The following is an 18,786-nucleotide window of genomic DNA, read 5'->3' on the forward strand; positions in this document are numbered from 1 at the left end:
GGTGTGTCTTCTGAATAAATGAAAATGATGTCTTCTGAATAAAAGAAAATGATTTAACACAGTTGTTTATACTTTTAGCAGCTCTTTTTATTCCATAGCTGACCTGCTAAAAATGACAGATTTTCTTTTCTGGATCTCTGACAGACGGACTTCAATCTCTGAACTTGTAAAGTTCTTCTTTTTAATTATCACTGTCATTTTTCATGAATGGACACTTCCTTGTATCTGAGGCAGTAAACACAGCCTTATATGGTGTTTTTGGGGTGGTAATTATGCTAATCTCCTCTCGCGTGCACGAGCAGCTGGATACGAACAGGTGTAATTTATGCAGCTCATTTACACACTTTTCCTGAAGATAGAAGAGTTTGTTGAATCTGACGTGACGTGTTTGTACGAATCCTTCATACGAACAAAAGTAAGAGAGATTTAGGATAAGAATACGAACATGTTCTTGCATGAGGCCCATTCTGAGCAATTCAAATTCAATTCCTGCTGGCACAAGATTTATCCCATACTCATCTACAAGTGATTAACTTTGAGACAAACCAATTCAGGATAGCTGCTACAGCTAAATTGATGATTTTAGCCATCTTCAAACTGGCTAATTTTACAAATATTGTACGAAAGTTTGATATGGTGGTCAGTGTGTGAGAATCTTTTCAACACATATTCTGAGAGTGGTAGGGTTAGCGGTGGGTGATCTGCATCCTTCAAGGACTGCTAGGCCTTTAAATCCCTCATAAGCAGTGAACCACAGATTTCTGTTCTCTGGGGGCTGGTCTGTGGTTCTGGTTGGTGCTGCTACATTAGATAAAGCAGAGTAATGAAGTAAATCTCATTTAGCTGGTAGATGATGAGCAGTTGTGTCAGATCTGTGCTGCTGATACTGATTGGCTGGCTGACGCTGCAGGAGGAACAGATGGGAGTTCTGCTTAAGACTAGACTTTCCTTAAACCTCCTCCCTGTGTGTTCACACTCTTCTCAGCACTGTGTGTGTGTGTGTGTGCGTGCGTGCGTGCGTGCGTGCGTGCGTGCGTGCGTGCGTGCGTGCGTGCGTGCGTATGTGTGTGTGACGTGTCCACTGTCGAGGTTTATATTACAGTCATAAACCTGATTCATGTTTCTGAGCCAGTCAGCAGATCTGTGTGTTCGTGTTAATTTCTGCTGAGTCACCAGGCAGTATGGTGCAGTGAAATCTGACCGAACAACGAGTGGTCCATCACAGCCTGATCCACGACCACAATTTGACATTTCAGTTCAGATTTCAGCCTCTTGTTTTTACAGCTCTGACCTGCCACTTTAGAATTTCCTTTATGTGATCTGTCACTGTTGTCTCCATGAGAGCTGAGCCATTCTTTCTCTGGAAGGAAACCGGAGCAGCAGGAGAAAACAAACACACGCACAGGGGGAACATGGAAGTAACATCTTATGTGACTTTTTTGCTGTAAGGTGACAGCTCTTACTGCCACTCCACAACCATATAAGTCATCACATGACGTATATGCTTATATTTAAAAACTAATATTAGTACTACTGCTGGACATGAATGATCACATTTTGTTTAATATTGTTTATTTTTAGGGATATTAGTATAATAATTCTTTAAGGAGACGTATGCAAAATCCACTTTTTTAGCTGTTAAATACATTTTGTTGTGAAATGAGTCCTAGGAGTTAGGGTTGGGCAATATTGGCAAAAAACTGAATCAAGATTAATTGTGGTATTTAGCCCATAATGATTAATTTGATGATTAATCCCCTGGAGTCTCTGGACACTAGGGGTGCACCAAAAAAATTGTTTTAAATCGGAAATGTAACTCTCATTTACAAAGATTCAGAATCGATTTATATATATATATATATATATATATATATGTATGTATGTATGTATGTATGTATGTATGTATGTATGTAAAATGTTGTCAGCCTCCATTTTTTAACCACTTGGGACGTTCAGACCTGACATGGAGCTGGTTCTGGAATGTATGCATGATGCGCAGAAGGCACCAAAACAAAGAGGAAACTACAAAATTGGAGGACAGAGAGATTCCACTGACCCTGTCTTTATTGAATGCAAAGCTTTGTGCTCATTTTGTTTTTTACTGAATGAGTCTGAGTTTGACATGAGCTTCAACTGTGCGCAAAATTTGCAAAATGAAGATGAAGCACTTTAGAACAACAAATGGGCTCACATTGTTTTGAATGAAAAAATCGATTTTGAATCGAATTGTGAGACAGTAAAAGATTCCCACCCCAACCTCATGTCCTGGTCACATGACTAATGTAGTGGGAAAGATTTGCTCTTCGTAAAAATCTGTTCCAAATTGTGTCAAAATTACAGACTTCAGCTATACATTAATTTTAAATTGTGTTGATAGATAAAGAAATTACAGAACTTTTTTTAATGTTCGTCATATTTGAAGTGGAGAGGAGCACCGAGCGAACTCTGTCTGGTGGCATTAATTGTATTAGTAATCAAGTGCCAAAAAATAATTGATTAATGTTTTTCTGATCCTACTAGGAGTACAAAAAAGTTTAATTTAGTCTCTCCTGATATCTTTATATTCTGTTTGGGTCATATTTTTCAACCTGTTCAGTTTCCTTTATTTTCTATAACATTTTTTTGAACAATAACATCACACTATTTGTTGTAGAACTGCTACACACAGTCATAGGCTGTGCCCAAAACAACAGGCCGGGTCCTCCGGAGGACCCAGACCACCCGATCGAGGTGGGCCGGGTCCTTGGTAGACCGGGAAGACAGGAAAAAAAGAGGCTGTGAATTTGGACGTCTAGCCTCCCGTCCTTACATCATGTCACCTAGCAACTGTGACGACGCTAAACAAGCAAACTTAAATCAAAACTAGAAAAAATATCAATGCATTAGCATTATTAATATCACAAAACTATAAAATGAACTTAAAGGTAACATTTGAAGAACTAATTGACCCGCTGTAGGTTCATGTTTATTTCGCGTTTTTTATGACGAAAAAATAATATTTAAAAACATGTCCATACAAATGATAAAAGTATTAGAATTACAACCGCTAAATATTTTTAATTTTTATATCACTATATTTTTATTTAAAGCGTATTCTTTTGTGTCGCTTCTTCTGCCATTACTAGCATTAAAAAATCTCCGGTCGGGCTGCAATGCATTATGGGATATGCTGGGCCGGGAAGGATCCATCGGACCTGTCCTTCGATTCGGGCCAAAGGAAGGACGTATTTGTCGGCCGCATCGGAGGAGTCTTCGGTTTTGGATGGCCTTCGTCGCGGCGCTGTGACGTATGCGGCCGACGAATTCGGCCTTCGGAGGACCCGGCCTGCCGTTTTGGACACAGTCATAGACTTCCTGCCTACATCTGTGGCTCCAACATGTCAGACTTGATGGACAAGTCTTCTGTTGTTGACATCTTTTAAATGATTTGTAAATAAAAAGTTTCTGCGCTGCTAGATTATCGTAACTCAGCCATCAGACTATAAAGTGGTCGACTAGGGTGGAGGAGGTCGGGTGTGAAGTGCCTCGTTTGGATTTAAAGAGACAGCCTCTGAAAACACACCTCAGAAAAGGGGTGAAAGAGGGGCTTGTGGAGTTACAGTAAGGAGGAATTAAGACCTGGAAGGTTGAGAACTTTGACAAACTTGGAAATGGAGTGGGATTGTTAAAAAGGTTGGTGTTTTAGCTTAGCTTGCTGCATGTATCATGTGTGTATGTGTGTTTAAGGACTTGACTGCACAACAATTTAGGATTTCATTAGACGTCTTAACCCTGACACTGCTGGTTTAAAGGTTTAAACTTAAATTAAAGCGATTGAAACTAATAGAGCCGCTACCAGAGTTTGTACTTGCATGGGTGTGGAGTGGACATTGTCACATGTCTAGTGTTCTACCTCCTGAGTGGAGGTCCGCATTGACTCCATTTTAGTTATTTTGTGTTGACTAATATTGATTAGCTGTGGTGGCCATATTGAATTGAGTTGATTCTCTAATCAGCTGTAGATGTTATTCAAATGAACACTTTCTTACATTCAGTCACGTGTTTCATGAGATATTTTGCTAACTGGCGAACAGGTTTGATGCCGGTGGTTAAAATAAAGGTTTTAGGGAAAGGGTTTGACATTCACATGGCCAGAACATAAAGAACCATTAAAGCAAATATACTGAGGCATACGGATAAATCAGCCTTCTATTATCCAAACCTTTCAGGGCTGCAAGCCAAGAGGAAGCATTTATTATGTGCATTGTTTATAGAAGAACATGGGAGAACAGGACTGAGAGCTCAACGTGAAAAGAAGAAAAAGGGAAACTGGAGAAGAACGGAAAGAGACCTCTTTGTTCTCAGAGCTTCCTGTTTGCAGGCATGGCAGCCGTGGGTGGCGTGTCTGAGGAGACATTTTCCCCATCAGAGCATCTCTGAACCCAGCAGCTGTGGGGCATTCAGTGAATAGACCTGTAAGTTGGTCTATAATCCATCTAACAGCATCATGTTCTCTTCACATGTTAATCCTCAGAGTGTGGAGTTTAAGAGCAGCAGTGAAGCTCCCTGATGGCTGCCTTTATACGCAACATGCTGGCCTTTCAGTGTTGCCACTAATTGATTTTACATGCCCTCCTGTGTCATCTTTGTCAGGAGGGGAGGGGTTTGGGGAGCCGCCTTGTTCACCAAAGGAGGGGTCTGTTTTTCCTCCACAGAGCAGATGTTGATGTGGGGACATTGCCATGTGAAACCAGTTTGCTGACAAAAACCTTTTGGACTCCACCATTAATGGAGTTTTGTTTGCAGTCAGTAAACTTGTTGCACCTGCTTTCTGTCTAATAGGACTATCTTAAAGGATCTCCAGCTAGTGACAAAATGGCCTGAATATGTTGCCGTTTCTCGGTTCTACTGAAAGTTTTTGGCACACATGAAGAGTCCAAATGACTGAAAACATTGTATAAATGTTTCATACATTCTTCACTTACAGTTTTTTACGATTGCTGAAACACAATTTTGCCAACTAGTGTAGTTTTATCACAATTTACAAAACCACACACCCAAACTGCAAAATACCTCCTGTAGCCTGCAAAATGAAGCACTGCAACCAAAACTACATATTGTTAAAATCTAACTTTTGCACCAAGTGGCACACACGTCATGCATATTACCAGTTTTTGTCTAACCAACAGCACACCGTTGGGCACATTGTAAAGCACTTTCATTGCTGTGATCCTGTCATTTTATTTTAAAAAAGTCAAAATCTACATTTTAAAGACATTTACGACGAACAAGCTTTCTCAATTTAAAGGCACAACCTCCTCTATGTATGTTAAAACAGTTTTATTTGCTTGTTAATGTTTGCTTTGCGAACAAAAACTTTAATTATAAATGCCCAAAACTGGAAATAAAGACTAAAACAAGCACAATTACAAACTACATCTACTGTAGCATTATCCCAAGCTATTCTTTCATAACACATTAGTTTTAATAAATATAATTTTGGTCTGTGAGAGAATACTTAAGTACCTGGAGAAAACCCACTCAGGCACAGAGAGAACATGTAAACACAACCCAGAAAGTTGATCTAGCAATCATCTTCCTTAGAGCCAAGATGTTGCTCTACCAACTATGCCACTGTACTGCCTAATTTAATATTTATTATATATTTATTTAAATTATTTAATTAACTATATATTTCATTAAAATATATCTATGAATATAGCCCCCTGAGAACCTCCATCCTCATTTGAGGACATTGGTTTTAGACTGGTTGTCCTTATTCAGAGGAGCTACATTTTCATTTTTTATTTTAAACAAAATATAAGTTAATGTTTTTAACTCTTAATTGTTAAAAAAACAATGTTTATTTTTTATATTCATGAGGTTCTATTATACCTAAATTGCTAGGGGAATTGAAAAATGGAAAACCTGGGTACTCGAAGTGGATAAAAATGGGTGGGGGGTGCAAAAAAACTCCCTGGCCCCCACCCCTGCTGGCACCCCTGTGTGTTTCTGGTGGGAGAAGGTTTGAAAGTTTTAAGTATGGTGTCAGCATAAAATAAATACCTTACATACTGTAGTATTGTGTGGGACTTCCTGGTCTGCCCAACAACATGTGAACGTCCCACACTTAGTTCTGCCCCACTTCTCTCTGGGTCACGGATGGAGGGCAGTTAAATCAGACCACTCTCGAGTGTCGTGGAGCAGTGAGTGTGTTTGGACATGAATAATGGATGAGCATTTATTCGTTAGACCTCACTGAGGCCGTCTGGACCGGAGTGTCAGCACAGCAACAACAACCATCTTTCAGCTACACTTGAAGAAACACTGAATATATCACATTTACTGACTGCATTTGTGCCATGCAAACTCTTTCACACATTCCAGACAAGAAGTGCACATGAGGAACTAAGATTGTTTTGGAGATCACTGAACCAATAGCACGTCTGTTGAGTGTAGCACTTAGGATTGTCAAAACATGATTTTCATTAGTTGCTTAGATTAGATATTGTAACTGGGCAATAAAAATGTCAACCATCAGGTGCTTCATTTAAAAACATTTTATACAATAAACATAGCAAGACTATTTTATTAGAAATGTTTAGCACTGCCAACATAACTTGGTAATAACAAAAGAAAAATACATGCATTTAAATTTCTGTGAAAGAAGATTAAAACCTGCCAGTGCATCATTATGGTCAGCATGGTAACCACACATTTATCTGTTGCGCTCTGACAGCCATGTTAATGAGGCAGACAGAGAGAGAGACTGAGAAATAAGCCTCAAATAAACAGACTTCAGATTAAAAAGAAACTTGTATTTAGAGCTTAAACCGTTAGCGTCAGAAAACAGAGGATTCTTCTGTGTTTTATGTAGGAGATGTGGTGAGTTAAAAACATTTTAACTTCAAGTTTGAAGAGAAGAATTTGAGCTAAATTATAACTGAATCTTGTTTATGTCGTCTCTGTATCCTGGGAGGATTTAAAGGGATCCATGATTAGTTGTAACATTAGACTTTATTTGATAAATATATATTTTGACATGGACAGAGCCATTTTATTTACACACAAAGCATCCTGGGTAAATGATGACATGGATAGGTCCTCGGTGTGAGCGAGCTATCTCCACCCTGAAGGTTAATCTTGGACAATATCTGATGATCGACACTTTTAAATGAAACCAGAGAGCGTTGACAGAGAGGAGAAGGTAGAAATGACTCAGCCTGTAACTGAAAATATAGATGGAGGACAACGGAGCTGCTTCATGGAAGAAGAACCTCAGCTTAGCCTGTTAGCATTTGCGCTAGCGCCAACGCTATATTGCCTTATATGTATTAGCTCGGGGCTAGCGCGACAAACAAACAAGCTAAACTGAGTTCCTCCATCCACATTTTCAGTTACAGGCTGAGTCATTTTTGTGTTCCCCTCTCTGTCATGTGGATGGAGGACCTCAGTGACGAGAGGAGAATGTGTAGCGCTGAGCTAATATTATATATGGTGATAGCATCGGGGCTAACACTAAAGCTAACAGGCTAAGCTGAGGTTCTTCTTCCATGAAGCAGCTCTGTTGTCCTCCATCCATATTTTCAGTTACAGGCTGAGTCATTTCTACCTTCTCCTCTCTGTCAACGCTCACTGGTTTCATTTAAAAGAGACGATCGTCAGATATTGTCCAAGATTAACCTTCAGGGTGGATATAGCTCGCTAGCGGCCTCGTACCGAGGACCTATCCACGTCATCATTTACCCAGAATGCTTTGTGTGTAAATAAAAATAGCTCAGTCCGTGTAATATGTTTTTTTAATTTTAGTTTAAAAAGGATAAAACTAAACATCCTGCAGTATTTTTACAGTCTTTATTTTACAGTTAAAATAAATGTTTATCAAATAAAGTCTAATGTTACTGTAATCGGGGATCATTTTAAGAGAAAACTAAAAGCCTGTCGCAGAGAGAGACAGTTTAAAGAAAATAAAATACAATTTGATTTATTATTTGTATTTGTACCAAATATAATTGCGGTAGCTTTTATGTTGATTAACCTAGTTTCTAATTTGTCATATAATCAACTGATTCTTAAAGTAATAAATTTTACTTGGTCCTGTTTGTCTTTTCTTTTATTTTCATTCTTCTTCTCTCTGTGCTTCATAGCTGCTTGTCACAGTGAAGCTCAGCTGCTGCCTTGGATTTCCCCAGGATCAAACAAATATTGATCTTCCTGTCCTCTCTCCCCGTGTGCCTGAGCTGAGCCACGTCTGGCCCATTAAGGGGCTCTTCATCCTTTTAGAAGTGGGGTGTGTGTGGCATGATCATGTCTGCTGTCAGTGTCTTACCTGCAGCAGAAAGACAGCAGTCAGATTGAGCTCAGTTTGGTCACAAATCATGTTCTTGCCATGTGTGTGTATCTGGATTCCTGGCATATAATGTAATCACACAACTGTCGCGGCAGTGGGTGTACATTTTTACACCTTATTGCATAAAAATGTTTTTTTTTTTTTTTTGAGAATTTCTTAACTGAAAAGTGTCTGTGCTGCCATTCTTGACTAGCTGATGGCTCGTCTGTTTTGTCAGACTGATACCCCAGACACATGGGAATGGTCTTTTGTTATTACACCAATGTCCTGATGCATCTCAGTAATCCAGGTAAAAAATCAAAAAGAAAAAAATTGTATAGGTCTTCTGGACGGGTTCTTCTCTAATGAAATGTTTCGTCTCTCCTCCAAGAGACTTCTTCAGTCTGAGAGTTTCAGGCAAAATTCAGGCTTTTAAGTCCTGCCTCCATGTGACTGATACTCACATCACATGGCTATCGTTGACACCTAATTAACACCTATTGTTAACAGGGGGTGGAGTGATACTGCCAATGGCAGCACTGTAGGAGGGGGACAACTGAAAACGAAGGCCTCCACCTCTGTTTAATGATGGACGGTCTTTCTTCACAAAAATGGCTTCTTTTACTCCTCTCTCAAACCAACGTTCCTCCCTATCAAGAATGAGAACATCCTCATCTCTGAAAGAGTGTCCGCTGGCCTGTAAATGAGTGAAAACTGCAGAGTTCGGGCCATTAGATGTAGCTCGTCTGTGTTGGGACATTCTTTTGAACAGTGGTTGCTTTGTTTCCCCGATGTATAACTGGTCGCAGTCCTCCTGGCACTTAACAGCATATACAACATTGCTCTGTTTGTGCCGGGGCACCGGATCTTTGGGGTGAACCAGCCTTTGCCGTAATGTGTTTTGGGGTTTGAAAGCTACTGGGACATGTTTAGAAAATAAATGTCTCAGTTTCTCCGAAACACCCGCAACATACGGAATAACCACTGGTTTGGGTCTGGGTTTGGGGTCTTCATTTTCACCTGAAGGTTAATTAGGTGTCAACAATAGCCATGTGATGTGAGTATCAGTCACATGGAGGCAGGACTCAAAAGCCTGAATTTTGCCTGAAACTCTCAAACTGAAGAAGTCTCTTGGAGGAGAGACGAAACGTTTCATTAGAGAAGAACCCGTCCAGAAGACCTATACAATTTTTTTTCCTTTTTACTACACCAATGTTTTTTTTTCACACTTGTGTCAACACAGAAACAGTATTTGTGGAGCCCAAAACTGTAATTCTTTTTTTACTAAGGCACCGGTCCCCAAAGAAAAATTGTGTTTTCAAAATTTTAAAAAATTTTGATTTAGTGTAATGATAAAGAAGTTTTGTTCTGCCTTTTTTTTAAAGTAATACATGTTTATCAGCCTTTGTCTGTTTATTGAAATAAAGCAGGATGCAAAGGTTTTACTGGAGTTGAGAAAGTTGAGAAGTTTAATCATTATTTATTTATTTATTTATTTAATTTTCTTCTTTTTTTTGTTTTTGGTTTTGTTTTTGTTATTTGAAGACTATATTGTTAAAATTTATTTTTTTGAGAAAAGGGGCAGATATAATTTTTTTTCTTCTGCTACCTTTCATTTATGATTGGTATTTTACTCTGTATACAATTTATGTTGTTTTTTATGTAAAATATGAATAAATAAACTAAACTAAAGTAGCACCTGCAACACAAACACATCCATATAATCTGTCATTATAAGGTTCGTAGGTCAGACAAGAGGTGGGACTGTGGCTTTATTGTTTTCAAAAGGTTGTGTTTAGACTGTTATGAGGTTTACAGATTTTCTCACTCTGGAAAATAGTTTTTAAAAAAGCGCCCAATACATTGCTTTTATGTGAACACAAGGCTGAAACAACAAAAATGCTGTTCCCATGTGGACAGGGTCGAAGTTCCTAAGTAAGAAAAGAGTGAATCGCAGTGCTTATATTTCTGTTTTGTGAGCTAAATCTCAGTCTTTTGTAAAAAATGAAATGAATCATAATTCTACGTCAAAACAAACTTTTGACCCTAAACATGACAGATGTACAGAAGAGGATTACAGATTTTTTTTTTCATTATAATTCCTACTTTTTTCTTAGAGTTCAGAGAAATAAACTGTGGCACTAATCCTCTTCTGTACGGATGGATTGAAAGTCACAAAAATAATAAGTTTGTGTAGTTCCTCGACTGAAATAAGACTCATATTCTGTATTTTAATAAAGACACAAGACTGACAAAGGTATAAAAATACCTTTAAATAGAGCAAAACAACACCCCCCTTAATATTACAACAAATCTAAACCCAACAAAGGGTTTTATATTAATTCATGAAACTTGCTCTGTTAGAACTAAATCAAACAAAAACTACACGTGTACGTTTAAAAACCTGGGAAATGGGAAGAGTTGTTCAAAGCCTGACACAGTTATCTGTCTTCATCTCCACAGTGACCTTCATGGAGTGCGGTGAAGGAAAAGTGTGGTTCAGAGTTGGCGATTCACCTGGTTTCAGCGTGAGCCAGGGGGGCGTGGTCTTCACCCAGCAGCGCCTAAACCTGGTGCAGAAGAAGAAAGCTCAGGTTGTGGTCTACGCTCAAGACCTGCAGTCCAAACAGCTGTGGAAGCTCAGGGTTCACCTCCACGTTCGTCCAAACAGCACCACAACACAACAGGTACGGATTTATTCACACGTCATGTGTAGGGCCAGGGTTTTAGGGTTGTAATGATATTTAGACCGGAGGGTCCGGTGCATGAGCCCACGGGTTTTAATAACTTTTTGCCAACTGCCGTGGCAAGAGAGGGAGCAGAGGAGAATACTGTTTCAAACACACAACACAAAATGCTCTGGGCAAAATAATGTTTGCCGGAGGGTTCAGAACATCCTTTGACTTATTAGTTTACGTCCAAATCTACTCTTCACCTCCACATGACTTTTTTCAAACAGGACACAACCACAAAAGCAGTTACCTTATAAAACAAGAAGACAACTTTGAACCTTTTGTATAGAAGCACCCAGAGAAGCCAGTGTCTCGTTTGGTGAGAAGTATTTGTGAGAGACATGTCAACTCCTTTGGTTTACCTGTGGACTGACCTTCAGAAATACGTAAATTTCACAGAAAATCCATCGGGGGCAGAAGGAAGGCGGAGCAAACTTAACATGGCCTTACAGCAGAGGTGCCCAAAGTGGGGCCCGCGGGCCAAAATTGGCCCGCCTAGCCATTTGATTTGGCCCACCAGCAGTTGTTCTGGTTATTAGATTGTAATTATGTTAAGATTAAATATAAAATACAAGTAACTACAAGAGACATTTAGATTAGATTTAAGCCCATATATAGATTTGCACACCTTATAAGACCACATATACTCAAATTTTAAATGATGAAAAGTCCCATGAGTCTTTGCTGTCTGAGCATACGTTGAATTTTCTCCATGTCCATGGGCTGAAAAAAATAAACTAAAGAATGTGGACAACCACATTGGCTGCTAGCTTAATCATAAAAATAAAACAACTTTACTTAAGTATTAAGCATTTTTTATATTAGTGCATTTGGCCCGCGGCCCTCAGATTGATTTTAATTTTGGCCCTCAGGGAAAATGTTTGGGCACCCCTGCCTTACAGGCTCTGAGACGAAAAATAAATGTGAAGCGGAGTTTTTTTAAATATATAAAAAAAAATTTTGTTGTTTCTTCTATACATCTGTATAGTAGGGTTGGGCAATATTGGCAAAAAAATTAATCACGATTAATTGTGGTATTTAGCAGATAACGATTAATTTGACGATTAACCCCCTGGAGTCCCTGGACACCCTCACGTCCTGGTTTCATGACCAATTCAGTGGGAAAGATTTGCTCTTCATAAAAATCTGTTCCAAATTGTGTCAAAATCACAGACTTCAGGCTGTATATCAAATTTAAAATTGTGTTGATAGAGAAATAAATTACAGATTTTTTAAATTTTCATCATATTTGAAGCAGAGAGGAGCAGCGAGCGGACTCTGCCTGGTCGCATTAATCGTATTAATCGTCAAGTGCCAAAAAGTAATCGATTCATGTTTTTCTGACGATTAATTGCACACGATACGATTATACTGTATAGATGCAAAATGGTGGAAAATCTGTAATTTACAGACAGTCTGTACAACTTTACATGTATGAGTCACCAGAATGTCTTTCAACTTTTGGTGGACTGGACTAGAAAATGAACCAGTGTCCTCCTGACCATTCAGTGCCCAGCTTGTCTCCTGTCTGAGAATCTGTGCGTTGAAGTGTTTATGAGTAGGGAGTGGGTACAAATGTGTACAGTAAAAAGGATTTTTTTATGTGTCACACACACACACACACACACACAGAGGTGACGACAGGTGGTGGTCACAGAAGACTATAATAAGGGCTTTAATTCAGGCAGTGGAATGAGGTCAGAAACACCCTGAGTCACCAGCCAGCTCTCAGCTGTGCTACTTGTTTCTGTGTGTCTGTTTGTGCATGCGGGGGCGTATGTGTGTGACCTCATGCTCACTCTACCCTGGCTTGTTTCTCTGCAGGTGAAGCCCAGTGATGCCGCGCTGACTCAGCAGGAACCAGAGATCCTGTTTCCATGGCACAGCGTGGTCGTCAGAGGCGACGGCACGCTGAGGCGGGCCAAGAGAGATTGGGTTATTCCACCAATCAATGTCCCCGAAAACTCACGAGGACAGTTCCCTGAGGATCTAGTCAGGGTGAGACCAGCACACACACACATGTTTGCATTTCTTCCTTACTAGTTCCTTACATTCATTTAATAAACCTGACCGCTTAAACTAAACTTAACCCTCAACCCAAAAATTGAGTTCTCCTATATTAGGACCAGTCTTTGGTCCCTGTAAGGACTACTGGTCTTGACAAGGTAGATGTGTATAACACTAAAATAAAGCCCAACACAGTTTTATTAGACTTTTATTCAGATGTATTCAGGAGTCCACGAGATGTTTTTTCTGACATCAGCACTTAATGCTAAAGTTTAAAGCGAAAATCTTGCCACAGTAGCGCTCTGAGGGCTTGATTTATCAACCATTAGTACGTATAAAACCATGCGCAAACCTGATGGCGCACACAAAGCTGATTTATTAACGGTGCACAGCGAGGACTGCTTCTGTCAGATGAGCAAAACAGCAGCTGCAACTCATTCAGCGTGTCCGCCTTCATGAATATGCAGATTATAAGATGATTAGCAGATCACGCACAATACTGTAATGATTTTACACCCGCAGTGTGATTTATCATACCTCGAAACTGGTTGATCCACTGTTTCAGTGTCTTAATTTAATACGTTTGAAAGTCAGGTGCAAACTGGCTGCACTGCTTCAGACACATCGTCCCCTCTGTGACTGTAAAGAGCCCACTTTAATGTAAATAAAGAAGGATGTAACTGCAGCTAAGCAGCTCAGAAGATTAACTCTAAGCTGTGGTCCATTTTTGTTTTCCACTTTTTCTCCAAATGCAGCCTGTATTACAATATTTTTTGCTTGCAATATGCTCAATTAATGTGATTTTGTTTGTTTTTTTTGTTTTGTTTCTTTGAACCTACCCACCTCTCTGCACCTGTCAGTCACCTTTGCTCACCAGCTGGACGGCAGCAGCGAGCGGTGCAACAGGAGATCTGTCCGCTGTGATGCTTGATTTGATTGGCAGATTATTAAAATCTTTTTTTAAGTTGCTGTTAAAGTATCACATTGACATTCAAGATAACTGTGCAACAAAAAAAGTTACTAAACCAAGTACAAATTCAACTAATAAAATACTTTTTTTAATTTGTCAAGGCTGAAATAATGATATAGCTCTGGAGCTGCATGTTGTCGACCTGTTTTTAAAATTCCTTGCAACTCTGAATTTTGTTGTCTGCTTTGCCTCCATCAGTGAGACACACTAAATCCTAATTTTACCAGGGCGGTCCTCACCACCACTGCACCCATATTCTTAAATCACACACAAACCGCGCCTACTTTTACCATTAACTATTTTTTCAATTTGCACAGAAATTTAATACTGTTTATTGTGATCATCATATATGTATTTTTCTCTGCTTCTCCCATGTCTGTCCTTCAGATCCGCTCTGATAGGGACAAGAACCGGGTCCTGCGTTACAGTGTGACGGGTCCCGGGGCAGATCAGCCTCCCAATGGCATCTTCATCATCAACTCCATCTCAGGCCAGCTGTCCGTCACCAAACCCCTGGACAGGGAAGACATCTCCTACTTCCACGTGAGTCTGGCTCCACCACAGCCCAGAAACCATCCAGAGATTTTATTACACGTTATAATTTTTTCTGAGAAAATTCAGTGTCAACAACTTTGCTAAAACTTGCTGAGAAACCCAAAACTGCGTTGTTGAAGCTAAAATAAGCTAAAACGCTAGCTAAATGCTAAAAAATGCTCATTGCTAGCTAAAAGACAAAAGTAGCGAAACATTACCTAAAAGCTGACTCAGCATTCACATGAATAGAGAGAAAGCCAGACGTCTGAAGCTGAAGCCACAAAGGACGAGCGCCCCCTAGAGGCTGGCTGCAGTACAGTTTTTAAGCCCCGCCCTTCCAGTTAAACTAACGGAAGATTTAACCCACAAAAAACCTCAAAATATAGTTTAGATCATTTTTAGATGTTAAGTTTTGTTAATTCACGCAGCTACAACTTTTCTGCTCTATCTTCAAATGTACTTAAAAAACTATTTCGTTTTAATGTGTTTTTGAGGCCTGTAGAACAGGGCGATGTTAGCTGTGATTGACAGTTTCACAGCCTGTTAAAGTGAACCTGGGCCCAGATTGTGTTCCACTAAGTGGAGCAAAATGACTAAAACCTGTAGACAGCAGTGGCTGTGATTAAAAAAATCAAGGTAATTTCAAGCCTTGTTATTAATTAATTTTGAGTAATCACATTTTTCCACGTATTTAACAAATAGCAATATTGAACACAACAAGTAAAGGTTTTCAATTATATTAAATTATGGCTGAATCAATGAATAAACAAACCTGAACTGAAAAAAACAAAAATGTTTTTTTAGAGATTAGTTTAAACTTAAGGTACAAATTCAATTATGTTTATATATTGTGATAATAATAAAAATAATAATGACAATTAAGAGCTCGTCTTTTAACAGGAACTAAAAAACGTGAACACAAATCCCCGGTTCTGGCTTCTCTCCATTGGCTTCCTGTTCATTTTAGGATACATTTTAAGATTTTATTGCTTACTTTTAAAGCTTTAAAAGGTCTGGTCCCATCCGACCTGTGTGATCTCATTAACTTCAGTTAGAGCACTTCGCTCATCCGACCAGTTCCTCTTAGATGTTCCTAGATCTAAAGTTTAGAGGTGATCGGGCCTTTGGAGTCTCTGCACCAAAACTCTGGAATGGTTTACCTCTTAGCATACAGACTGCTGAGACTGTTGATACTTTAAATATCTACTTAAAACTCACTTTTACTCCCTGGCCTTTCATTCTGGTAGAGTTTGAGATTCTTTTAATGATAATTTTTAAATGTTTTTCTGTATTTTAAATTGATTTTATTGTCTGCATTTATATGTTGTTCAATTGTTTTATTCATTTGGCTTAATTGCGAAGCACTTTGGCCAACTTCTTTTATTTTTATGTGCTATACAAATAAAATTGACATTGACAAGATGATAATGATAAATAACAATAAATAAACTAATTTTAGAAAGCTACAGTTCACTGCAGCTCATTTCACTGGAGGGTTTTATTGGTCAGCCGTAAATTTGCTTATTTAGGTTCTGAACCTATCATTTGGACTCGGATGTTATTGATGCTAGTTTTGCATTTATTGACTGGATTTATTTTATTTTTAATTGATTTTGGGACATTTTATATTTATTCTGAATCGTAAATGAGAATCACGATTCTTATGTGAATCAGTTTTTCGGGTGCATCCCTTATGGTAAATGACGATCAATATCAACACACACATTGTAGGAGATTGTGTTAATGTCATTTTTTCAAAGAAAAATGAAGAAAGCTCCATCATCGACTAAAACTCACTGGTGGGCGACATGCATGCCTTCAAGGAATGCTTTAATGTTACATCTTACCTTGCCACATTCACATGGATTGATTTTTTATGTGCAGAGATGAAGAAGAAATTAAAAAAATAAAATCAATAAAAGGGCACTTCCTGTTTACTCTCTATATCTAATATAGCCACGAACAGCTCGGAGAGCAGAGTGTAACCTTTTGATCTGTAGGAATGCACACCCCCAGTCACGCGGGGGAGGGAGTATCTCCAGTCACAGCAGGCTCGTTTGCATTTAAGCCGTGCGATGAATATTCATGTGCCTGGATGTAGCTGTCAGTGCTAGCAGCTGAGATTGGCCACCATGTTTATTCATGAGGGAGGCTTCGACTCTTTGAGAGCCCCATGCTGCTGCTACACACTGTAAAGGAACCACTCATCAGGCCCAATCACTGCCTATATTTAGTTTTAATCATATTATGCTAAAAAAGAGATGTCTCAGAAGCTGGCGTGTTAATCCTATTATTTTATAGATCTTTGGTTTTTAAACAACCAACAACAAACACATTGAAGACCCGAAGGCTGTAAATAAACAAGCATAAATATCTGAACTTGATACGCAACATGTTTTTTAAGCTCTTTCTTTGTACAAATAAAATAACAAAAAAATGCAAATTCTTAAAGTTGTACTGACCTTTCTTCTGCTGTGTGTGTTTGTGTTCAGTTGCGAGCCCACGCTGTGGACATGAATGGAAACCAAGTGGAGAACCCCATAGACATCGTCATCAACGTCATTGACCAGAATGATAACAGACCAGAGTTCACCCACAACGTGTTTAATGGTTCTGTTCCTGAAGGGTCCAAGCCTGGTACAGACCTGCAAACACGCACACACACACACACACAAAAACACAAACACACACACACATGTTTGTTCTTCTGTCCTCATGGGGACTTTGCACCGACTTCCATTCATTTACCGGTCATTTCTATACCCTGACTCTTTACCCTAAACTTAACCTAAACTCACCTCACAGTCGTAACCCTGACCCACCAACAGTATTTTCCCCAAAGGGGACCGGGCTTTTGTCCCAATAAGGAACTTAAGACTGTGTGTCCGGGGGAAATGGTCAAAAACCATCCTCACCAGGTACCAAAAACATACACACACACTATAATGCATTAACACGTACACAAACTTACTTCAAACGTTTTTGAGAAGCATGTCTCTACACTTCTTTTACAGAAAACCTGAGGTTGATTCTAATTTGAAATACTCTGAYTCCCTACATAACTAACACATCTGACCTGGACTGAACCTTTTSAGTGAGCTGACTCCAATTGGTCAGCTCTGACACCTCGGTCCACTCTTGGTGATCATTTGTGTACCCAAAAATGTTTCAGTTTAAACAAAAACACCATTGTTAACTTGGTTCAGCGCCATTAAAGTTCTTATTTACTGTTATTYAACCAGGAAAGTCCTGTTGAGACCTCAGACCTCTGTTTTAAGGGAGGCCTGGGCCTGAAAGGCAACCTAGTGTACATGTCTTTCTGGTGTGGGGAAACTGGAGTACCCGGAGAAAACCCACGCACAGAAAGACCCCAGGTCTGGACCGGGGATCGAACCCAGGACCTACTTGCTGTGAGGCATCAGTGCCAACCACTGAGSCGCCGTGTCGCTGTTATGTCTTGAACTTACTCACCTAACAGACGTGATACAGGAGAAATAAAGGTGCAGATGTAATGATCAGTCTCCACAGCTTAGAATTAGAGCCACTGAACAAACTGTACGCTTTTCAGATCAACCCAGAGATATTTGTTGTAAATAAGATGTGGTTTTATAAAATAAATCTGCACAGAGTGCCACATTTTAGTGCCACACAGTTCAGCCCACAGCGAGACTGATGTGTGCGTGTTTTAATCTGAGCAAAACCATAACGTGGCCCGTGCTTGCTCAACCCCTTTCACCTTTGCTCAGCTCTGCCAGGTTACTTGATTGAGTTGGCACAGGGTATGGCAGGCTGTTTGACCATTTAATCAAGTGTCTCCTGTCTCTAATTACTGTTTTTCGATTTTAAAATCTTTGCGCAATAACATTCCCACTAGTCAATATTGACATTAAAGGTATCTACAAACACATTACAAAAAAGAGATTAAATATAAGGTTGACAATTATTTTTATTAATAAAGAGCAAGCTCAAAATATCTAAAATGTTAAAGTGGTTGATTTGACATTTAATAGYCTGATTTGGTGTTTTCAGAGAGGTGAAGTGGGCTGTGAAATGCTAAACTACTAATTAACCATAGTAAATTTATACTTTGTATTTGCTCTACAATCGTGTCTTTAAATTGCACAAAGTATAATTCACAATATGTTGGAAACACTTGACGTGTCTCCCACCCCGGCACACACAACCACACCCATCCAACTGATATTTGTTCTTATGGAAGTCCCCCAGCTTAGACA

At 39.3% G+C, this 18,786-nt stretch overlaps 1 protein-coding gene across 2 annotated transcripts in view; it reads left to right on the forward strand.

Moving 5' to 3' along the window:
• Positions 1–18,786, forward strand: part of LOC106517290 (cadherin-2) — a gene marked incomplete at its 3' end in the record, with an annotated part of 61,023 nt that overhangs the window by 40,356 nt on the left and 1,881 nt on the right. For both annotated transcript variants that reach the window (XM_014008050.1, XM_014008051.1), the window contains 4 exon segments: positions 10,772–10,995; positions 12,865–13,038; positions 14,405–14,560; positions 17,044–17,188. In XM_014008050.1, the coding sequence (XP_013863504.1) occupies positions 10,772–10,995; positions 12,865–13,038; positions 14,405–14,560; positions 17,044–17,188 (699 nt within the window).

Source organism: Austrofundulus limnaeus, unplaced genomic scaffold, assembly GCF_001266775.1.
Source record: "Austrofundulus limnaeus strain Quisiro unplaced genomic scaffold, Austrofundulus_limnaeus-1.0 Scaffold47, whole genome shotgun sequence".
Taxonomy (NCBI): domain Eukaryota; kingdom Metazoa; phylum Chordata; class Actinopteri; order Cyprinodontiformes; family Rivulidae; genus Austrofundulus; species Austrofundulus limnaeus.